A 9,498-nucleotide genomic window follows, 5' to 3' on the forward strand; every position below is an offset into this window, starting at 1 on the left:
AAAGAAAAAATGGCTCAAGATCAGTTTTAAGGAGGAGATTCGGTGCCAGATTTGAAAGCAGTCCTAGTGGTGAAATGTGAAATGCGATGTACAAATGACAAATAACAAATTACTGAATAAATAACATGAGGAAAAAGTGTCAAAGCTAAACCTTCTTTACTGCAGAACACATTTATCTTCAGCAGCGATCCACAACACCTGCACTGCATTTCACTGCACAGGGTTTTTAATGTTGCAAATGGAAATGCTCTGTACATCTATGCACTTATTTTTACATTATTATTATTATTATTATTATTACTAAGTTACCTCTGTAGTTTAAGCAACCAACACATATCATTAGCTACACAGCTAACATAGCTAGCTAACAAACTGCTGGTAAAGTGTTAGTTAGCAAACGGTGGGACATATTTGCTAGCTAAATAAAAACTAAAAGTTATGGATGCATTTTAATGTAAAACAGAGTTTTAAATCAGTAAATTGCTGTAAGCTATCTTGCTGAGTAGCTAGCTAGTATCTTTAATGCTACTTTTTATTGTGGAGTGTTATAATAGCTAACTAACATTAGCTATCAGCTAATTAGCTATGTAGCTAGCTAACTGTGAAGAGAAATACACAAAGCAGAAAGTTTCTTTTTGGAGCAAAAAGCTTTTTGGCTCTACTGTTTAATCTGCTTTCACCAAGTCTAACATATATTGTGTAGAGAGCAACTGCAAGCCTTCTAGCTAGCTAAGTTAGCTGATGTTAGCTAGCTAGCTGACTCTATCTAGCAAAGGCAGCTACATTTATATCACAAATCAGTAAATAATGAAGGTTTTTATAGATGTCTAAACAGAGAACCTCACCTTGTCCTCTTTACGTGTCTTTACTTGTGTAGTGTATTCAGCTTCATGGCTGACATGTGAACTTATCTGGAAATATACGATGACTCAGAATATGGACATGCTTAACAGATAAGGGGGAATAAAGAAACATAAAGGAAACAGAGAAAATAAAAGAATAAGAAAATAAGAGGAAAGGAAGGTTGAAGTAAAAGTGTAGGAAAGCCTCATTAGTAACGATAAGCTGAGCTAAATCACACCATGTGAGATTAATGAAGGTTGGGCTCTTATCTTCTTAACGGGAAGACGTGTGTATATCAGTCACTGCGTGAAAGTTGGTCTTGAGAAATAGTCGGATTAGGAATAAAGAACTGGAGTAAAAATAGAAGAACAATAAAAATAAAAATGAGTGAATACAAGTTGGAGAGAAATAGGAATAAAGAGGAAAGTGAGACGAAGAGAAAGGAGAATATAAGGCAGGCGGTTTTAGACGGGCCTAAAATCCTGGAAAATCACTAGGTGAAGTTCAGGTCAGTTGTAAAGAACTGTGAGGTGTAATATTAAAAATTCATCTGTAACTTGAAGGAAAATATACAGCTTTCAGACACTGGCACCATGTCCAAATCTGTGGATTTCAGACATTTTGGCTGAAAGGCCAATTTAAATGAAAAGTGACCAATCACTTGTTTTGCTTCAGGCTTCCAAGAAGATATTTAGTTTAGACAACACTGATACTTATTCAGAGAGATGCTGGATGATTGTCAGTAAAACATCTCAAGACAAACACAAATCATGCAGAAATTATTTAATGAAACAAGCAGGTGAAATCACACGACCATCTGTTTTTAATACACCTCTCAGAACAACGTTACACACATCATCAGTGATGTTACCTGGGGTCATTGGGTGTTTCAGGTCTTTCAGCAACACAGACCCTCGCCCAGGCGGCCCAACCAGTGTCCAGATCCCCCTGCTTGATCCACAGCCACCAGAGATGCTTTCTCTGCAGCATCAGAGATCTTCCCGATGGCTTTTCTACTGTGCAGCCCTCTGATCCCCAACCTCTTGAGAGTCCTGCAGAGAAACTGACCTACGAAGCCTCTGCACCCAACATCGATAGGGTCTCACCAGGTCTTCCATTCCCTGCTTCAGTACTCGCTTACCAGCTCCTCATACTGAGCCCTCTTCTTCTCAAAAGCCTCCTCCGTCCGAGCTTTAGCCGTTAGCTCCATTAGGCCCAACTGTCTTGTCTTCAGACATCAGTAACAGATCTGTCCTGAGCATGGTCTCTACGATGGTGGTAGGAAATTTGAGCTGCCTGTCTAGGTTCACCTTCAGCTGTCAGTCCCTTGCTGTTGTCAGAAACCCCCCTGCCTGGCCTGGGCATCGTTTTTATTTCGCCACGGCTTTATCAAATGTAATGGAGTGCTTTGCTGTTTGTTGCTGCCTGCTGAAGAAGATGCCCATGCTGATGACATCTGCTATGACCCTCAGCACCTGGTCATGGCGTTAATGATAGCACCCTTCTCTCAGGGCTTTGGGGCAGCAGCTCAAGAAATGTTCCAACAATCCTTTTCTCTGGCACAGTGGGCACGCCGGTGTTTCTGCCAGGTCCCAGCAGAAGAGGCTGGATGGACTGGACTAGAGCGAACTTCCTCCACTCCTGCTCGGACCTCCTCCTGGGCCAAGTAACGACTTTCTTTCCCCTGGACTTGGTTGTAGGAGGGTCATAGTTTGTTACCAAGCCCAGCCCGTCCTGATGCCACTACTCCCACCAGTACATTGTGCTGAAGCTGAGCTTCTGCCTGATCCTCCACTTCTTGAGCTCCCCACTTCCTGCTAGTCCTCACTTCAGTGCTCGCCACAGTGATTTTGTTGTCAGTTGAGTCTCTGTACAACAGCACCTCTCCTGCACGGTAACCTTAGGCTCCTCCGTCGGACTACTGAAGGGGAGTTGCAGCTTGGTCTACAGGGCAATGCTGCTGAGGCCCAGCCACTGAGCCCAGCCACCTCCGCAGGTGTTGGGTGACCTTCCTCTCAAAACCTTCGACGGTGGTCAGTGGCATGTCATAGACCAGCAGGGGGACGAGCAGAAGTGGGAGAATGCCATGCTGGTACATCCAGGCCTTGAACTTGCCTGGCAGCTCCGACTTGTCCACTGCTGTTAGCCAACATCCCAGCTCTCTGCCAGTTGCTTGGAGTGCAGCAGTGTCCCTCAGGGTGCAGCCAAAAACCTTACCACTTTTTAACAGGCTTTTCACTGACTGATGGGATCTGGACACCTCCAAGGGAGAAGTGGAAATTGTGAGTGACCTTCTCCCTCTTCAGTACCAGAGATCGGGACCATCAGGGCCCAAGTGAAGAGACGTTGCAGGCCTTGAAGAATCCGTCTGCATCCGAGTACTGATGTTGGTCACCATCAAATTTGCTTTAAATATTACATTAATAATTCCAGTGCCAGCCGGGCCCGCCACCTCTATTCCACTGCCAGAGGCACCTGACGCCTCAGCTCCAGTGCCGGCTCCACAGTCCTCTGCTCCTGTGCCGGCGGTCTCATCCACCTTGGATCGTGTACCACGGTCAATCCCCAGAACTGTGCCAGGCTGGCCCCTCGGACAGCACCTCAGTCACACCTGTGTTTCTGTCTGGCCGCACCATTTACTCACAAGCCCTTGGCTCTGTTTGTTTTTGTCATTTCTAGCCCCGCCTGTTCCTCAATGATCCAACCTGTGTCTCTGTACTAGCCACGCCCCCTTGTTAGCTCCAGGTGCTTCTTGTCTGTCTGTGTATACGTACCTCTTTGTTTCGGCCTGCTCTTGTCTGGTTTTGTGCATGTGTATGTTTTCATGTGGGTTCAGGGTATGTTGGCTGGGCCTGTTTGGTTTGTTTCTGTTAGTTTTGTTTGTTAGTCTTAGAACTAGTTGTTTGTTTAACCGTGATTTGGACTCCTAACAGCTATAATTCAGCAGGGAGTTTTCACCTAATAAAGGGTCGGGGGTTTTATATTATGCAGGGGTGAAGTACCCGACTATGCTGCTAACATCCATAAGTTACATTTACTGCATTAATTGAATATTAATGAAATGATTAAGATGTGAACAGTCATTCAGAGTGGGATTACTCTGAAGTCTGAATTCTTCACAGTGGTGGTGAATGGAAGCAGAAAGCTGAAGCTCTATAAGCTCCCTCACTGAATGTTATAACACTGAATGGTTATGAATACACCGCCTGATTCCAGAGACACTGTTTTACCACAGTTCTGAGATCAGTTCATTAAAACGGTGATGTGCTACATGAGTGTACAGTGTTGCTCTGATGATAGACCCCCTGCATGAGGCAGGAGGATAAACAAAATGACCGTCACTAAGAAATGACTTACAAAACATTTTATTGATACTTAGGAGGTGGAGAAGATGTCCTGGAGTCCTGATGACCTGTATGCAGGAGTGTGGGATGGAGAACTTCAACATGGAGCTTTTGCTTGTCCCTGGAGTCTGCCCTGTGACGGAGCAATCACTGTCCGGTGAAAGGAATTAGGGATGAGCTGCTAGCCCCCTTATTATAAGACCACAGCTCAAACACACACACACACGGAAAGGAGCAGCAGAGGACAGAGACTCGGAGAGACTAATAACTAATAACCAGTGGCTGAGGCCAGTCCAACCCAGCCAGGGTGGATGGCTGACCACCCTCTCCTGTTGGCTTCTAGCCCCAAACCTGATCTCGTGCCAGTTATGTCCCTCCTGGCCCTGGGCCAGATTCGCAAGGGTGAGGGGGGCACCCAGAAGCGTGTGCCACATCGGCAATCGAGGGCGACTTCATGGCTGCCTCCAGCAATGCCCATTGCCACAGCGTGCCAGGACACAACCCTGCTGGTGCTCCAAGCTCCGGTGCAGGCATGTGTCCGAGAGGGCGCGCTGGAGCTACGAACAGCTGCCCACATGCATGTCCCAAAAGACATGCACAACCAGGCAACCATGCGGGCTGGGCCTCGGACAGCCACGGCTCCCTACGGTGACCCCACCACCCTCCTCCCCTCTCTGCTCCGGCCTAACCACCTGACCACGTCGGCTCCTGTTCCTGTCCCAGCTGCTCCTGTCTCCATGCAAGGTGCCCTAATCCCTGTGTCAGCTCCTGCTCACATGGCGACTCCGTGGCCCCCAAATCTGTGCCCAGGCTGGTCTCACAGACAGTTGAACAGACTTTTTCTTTACAGTTTTACCCCAATTCCCTCCCCAATTTTAGATCCTTATTCCTGATCTGGTGCCTATCCTTATCCCTGTTACTCTCTAACGTAAAACATAAAACCCCTAGTGAGCAAGCCAGCGGCGACAGTGGCAAGGAAAAACTCCCTCAAAGCTGGAGGAAGAAACCTTGGGAGGAACCAAGACTCACATGGGGGACCCATCCTCCTCTGGTCAGAACTACTTATAAATTATTATAGTCACCGGATCACCAAATAAGTCTGTCTACTGTCTGTACCCCTGTCCAGTCTTCTGTTGTTTGATGTTTTCTGGTCCTCCTCATGCCACCTCCTGTTCAGGACAAGAACCTGTGAATGATGTTACTTGGCCTCAAAGCAGGACAGGCCAACGGCGAAGGCTTGCAGCGCGCTTAAGGGGGAGCTGTAGTCCAGGGCGAAGGAGTCCTCGTCCATGCGACCAAACTGCATAATGACCAAGTCCTCTGTGGAGACACAAGCAGAGAGACCGACCATGAGTCAGAGAGAGTACAGAGCTACGGCAGAGTGGGAGAGAGAGACCGATGGAGAGAATAGAGAAGAAAGCAAGTAAAGGCTGTTGAACTTACGTTTTTTAGGGAAGGAGAGCTGAAAGTTCTTAGAAGAGGGTCTTTTAGCTCTTCCGTGGAAGTCAAGCACGTATCCCTCTTTCTCCTCGTCCCACCGTGGAGCTTTGTTCTGCAGTCTGATCTTGTTGCTACATGGCTCCTGTACTGGTTTTCCCTGTTAACAGTAAAAATACAGGAATATTAAGAAAACTCTCTATATGACTCCTAAGTAGAACAAAGTTCCAATCATTTAATAAGCTATTATTTATAAGCAGTGATACTGATTACAGTACGGGAAGTGACTGAGACAGGGTGGTCTTACCTCTGAAGGCTTCTTCTTGCACAGGCAGGGAAGGACGACTGTTGTCTTCTCTGAGATCTTCTTCCACCTCAGAAAGCTGTTCTCCTGCAAGTAGAACACACAGCATGAGTCAAGTCATCTGTGGCACTGGGCAGAACCCAGCACGAGTGTGTGTGTGTGTGTACAGTGTGTGTGTGTGTGTGTGTGTGTGACGGCATGTACTCACGTAGCGGATGGTTGCGAGCTCCTGCTCATTGTGGTTCTCCACTAGAGGAACTTCATCGCTCACACCAGGGTTGGTTCTGTTGCCGTACAGTGTGAACTCCGTCCGGTTTTTATTGCACCTGTAAGAAACACAGAGAAGCTTTAGAACACATGATCCTGACCTACTGAGAGAGGGGACTGGACTTTGGTCAGAAATCTCTACGTACCTCAGTAGACCCACAGCACTCCCACCATCCACAGACTCGCCTACTTGGATCTCAAAGGTGTTCCTGTGATCCACCTTCCTCGCCACCATCAACAACTGCTGAGGAAGAGGAGCAGAGAGAGAGGTTAGAGTTCACTAAGATGCTGTAGAGTTTAAATAGTGATTGGTCTCGGCCACAACAGGACGTTAATCCTGGACCTCATGACTGCCCATCATATCACTGACCTCTTTGCTGTCGTCTCCCTCCTTGAACATTCGGTAGGTGGGACCGTCCTTGTTCCGCCTGTCCCGCTCCACGCAGCACTTCGCCATGTTGCCCTCTGGACTCGGCTGCCGCAAGATCTCCTGCAGCTTGTCCACCTTGCTGCTTTTAGCCTCCGAGTTCTCTGAGGGCTCTCTTCGATGGTCGGCTTTCTCAGGACCAGCGCTGCTCTCCTGGTCCACCACACTGTCCTCCTCAGTGGAAGTTGTGGAGGAATCAGCTGGGGAGGAAGGTGTGGCTTCAGGCTCCTCCTCAGGCTCTGGGATTGTGTTGAGGGGCTTGACGCTGATGAACCGGGGTCCTCCACTGGAAGAGACTGGCTTGTCCTGCTCTTTCTCCAGCTCAGAGTTCTCCTCCTTCTTTTCCTGAGATGAGAACCCGGTTTTCCCGTTCCCTCTGAAGCCCCTGCGACGAGCTCCCTCCTCCGCCGCTCTGAAGAGACGCTCTCCTGGAGCGAACATCTTCTTCAGCAGCTCCCTCTTCCGCTGCCTCGCTTTCTGTATGTGCTCCTGCCTGGCCTCCTGGATCTTCTGGGCCTCTTGCTGTCTCTCTACCTCTCTCTGTCTCACCTCCTCCTCTCTCTCTATCTCTCTCTTTCTCTCCTCCTCTCTCTCTACCTCTCTCTGTCTCACCTCCTCCTCTCTCTCCATCTCTTTCTTTCTCTCCTGCTCTCTCTCTACCTCTCTCTGTCTCACCTCCTCCTCTCTCTCCATCTCTCTCTTTCTCTCCTCCTCTCTCTCTACCTCTCTCTGTCTCACCTCCTCCTCTCTCTCCATCTCTCTCTTTCTCTCCTCCTCTCTCTCTACCTCTCTCCTTCTTACCTCCTGTTCTCTCTCAATCTCTTTCTTCATCTCCTCCAGCTTTCTCTCCATCTCCTTCTCCTCCATCCTCCTCCTCTCCTCTTCTTTCTCCTTCAGTTCTCTTACCATCTTCTGCTCCAGGGCTCGCTCTCTCTTAGCCCTGATTTTCTCCTCTCTCCTTCTCTCCATCTTCAGCCGCCTCTGATGCAGCTTCTCCTCCTGCATCTTTACCATCTCTCTCTCCATCTCCCTCTTTCTCTCCTCCTCTCTCTTTCTTACCTGCTCTCGCTCAATCTCCATCTTTCTCTCCTCCTCTCGCTCTACCTCCCTCTTTCTCTTCTCCTCTCTCTTTCTTACCTGCTCTCGCTCCATCTCCATCTTTCTCTCTTCCTCTCGCTCCATCTCCATCTTTCTCTCCTCCTCTTTCTCCATCTCTCTCTTCCTTACCTCCTGCTCTCTCTCCATCTCTTGCTTCATCTCCTCCAGCTTTCTCTGCATCTCCATCTCCTTCTCCTCCATCCTCCTCTTCTCCCTCTCCACCTCCTCTTCTTTCTCCTTCAGCTCTCTTTCCAGCTTCTTCTCCAGGGCTCGTTCTCTCTCAGACTGAAGCTGAAGCTCCTCCTCCTTCTTCTTCTCCTCCCTCTGTTCCTCCATCATCTGTTTCCTAATCTCCCTCTTTCTTACCTCCTTCTCTCTCTTCCTCTCCAACCGGTCCTCACACCTCCTCTCGTCCTCACTCCAACGCTCCATCTGCACCACTCTCTCCTTCATCTCCTTCAGCTGCCTCCTCAGGATCTCCTCTCTCTCTCTCCACTCCAGCTGCTCCTCCTCTCTCTCTCTCTGGATCTGCTGAAGGAGGAGCAGGCTCTCTCTCTCCACGTTGGACTTGCTCTTCAGCTCCTGCTCCTCCTCCCTTCTCAGTTCCTTCCAGCTGCTCCACCAATCCTTTTCTCTCCTCTCCTGCATCTCTCTCTCCCTCTCTCGCTGCCTCCTCCTCATGTCCAAGCTCCTCTCCTCCGCCTCCATCTTCTTCAGCTTCCTCTTCAGCAGCTTCAGCTTCCTCTCAGACTTCCTCCTCTCCGTCTGAAGCCGGTGGAACCACTCGTCCTCCCTCTGCCGCTCCAGGGCTCGGCTGTCATGGCGGCAGCGGGAGAATTTGGAGCAGAAGTTGCTCCAGAAACACTGCAGCTCTCGTACCCACTGCATCTGGAGCAATCCAGCTGTGACCCTCACCTTTCCTCCTGGGGACACACTGCTGAATGAGGCCCCTAGTTCCAAGCACCTGCTTCTTATACTTGGAACCAGCCCGTCGCCATGGAAATGCTTCTATTGGCTCCGCCCCCATTCCAGGCCATTATGACATCACCCACTGCCTCAAACTGCAAATTCCTCCCAGTCTGAACTGAATTACAGGACAGCGTCTGAACAGCGACCCAGAATGAGTCTCTAATAATACATTTATTTATTATTATTATTATTATATATTTATTATAATATAATACATTATAATACATTTATTATATTATTATATGATTATTATTTCACTGAAAATATGGAATATCACTACTGGAATTCCCTGATTGGGAAAATACGGTGGAAACAAGCACAGCTGACCCCTTTAAACACTGTCCACATGTCCAATAAAGAGAAACGGCTACACTAGAAGAGACGCTACAACTGAATTTATCTATGTAATTCTCTCTTACAGAAAATTATTTACAATATTATATATAAAATTATTATTTTTTAATATTATAACTAACTACAAATCCTAAATGAACCTCAAAGCATTATGGGAGCACTCCTGTGCCACTGTATCATCATGTCATATTATGGGTTAATTAAATTTGTCAGATCGTGGCCTTTATAAAACCTATTAGCTCTTATATACTGTCTGTTTCAGGAGATTTCTATGTTTGATTTGTTCAATTTGTATATAAAAATAAATCATACTGGATTTAAGAGGTGTGTAAGTGCTCCTGTAACCCAACTATAATAAAGCCCTTTTAGTTGAATGGTAGCCCTTAAATGGGTGCTGCCCCTTTAAGAAAACTGCGGCAGTTTTCGGCAATCTGTCGAAGCTATTTCCCGCAATA

General features: G+C 47.7%; 1 protein-coding gene across 1 annotated transcript; it reads right to left on the reverse strand.

The window, feature by feature from the left end:
• Positions 1 to 5,758: 5,758 nt before the first annotated feature.
• LOC140537755 (uncharacterized) lies at positions 5,759 to 8,608 on the reverse strand. The gene is made up of 7 exons (XM_072659988.1): positions 8,087 to 8,608; positions 6,842 to 8,044; positions 6,566 to 6,796; positions 6,342 to 6,436; positions 6,133 to 6,254; positions 5,932 to 6,015; positions 5,759 to 5,784 (listed from the first exon to the last, which is right to left on the reverse strand). The coding sequence occupies exons 1-7, from the start codon at positions 8,606 to 8,608 to the stop codon at positions 5,759 to 5,761; spliced, it is 2,283 nt and encodes a 760-aa protein (XP_072516089.1).
• Between the last annotated feature and the right edge of the window lie 890 nt (positions 8,609 to 9,498).

This window comes from Salminus brasiliensis, chromosome 1 (assembly GCF_030463535.1).
Source record: "Salminus brasiliensis chromosome 1, fSalBra1.hap2, whole genome shotgun sequence".
Classification (NCBI taxonomy): domain Eukaryota; kingdom Metazoa; phylum Chordata; class Actinopteri; order Characiformes; family Bryconidae; genus Salminus; species Salminus brasiliensis.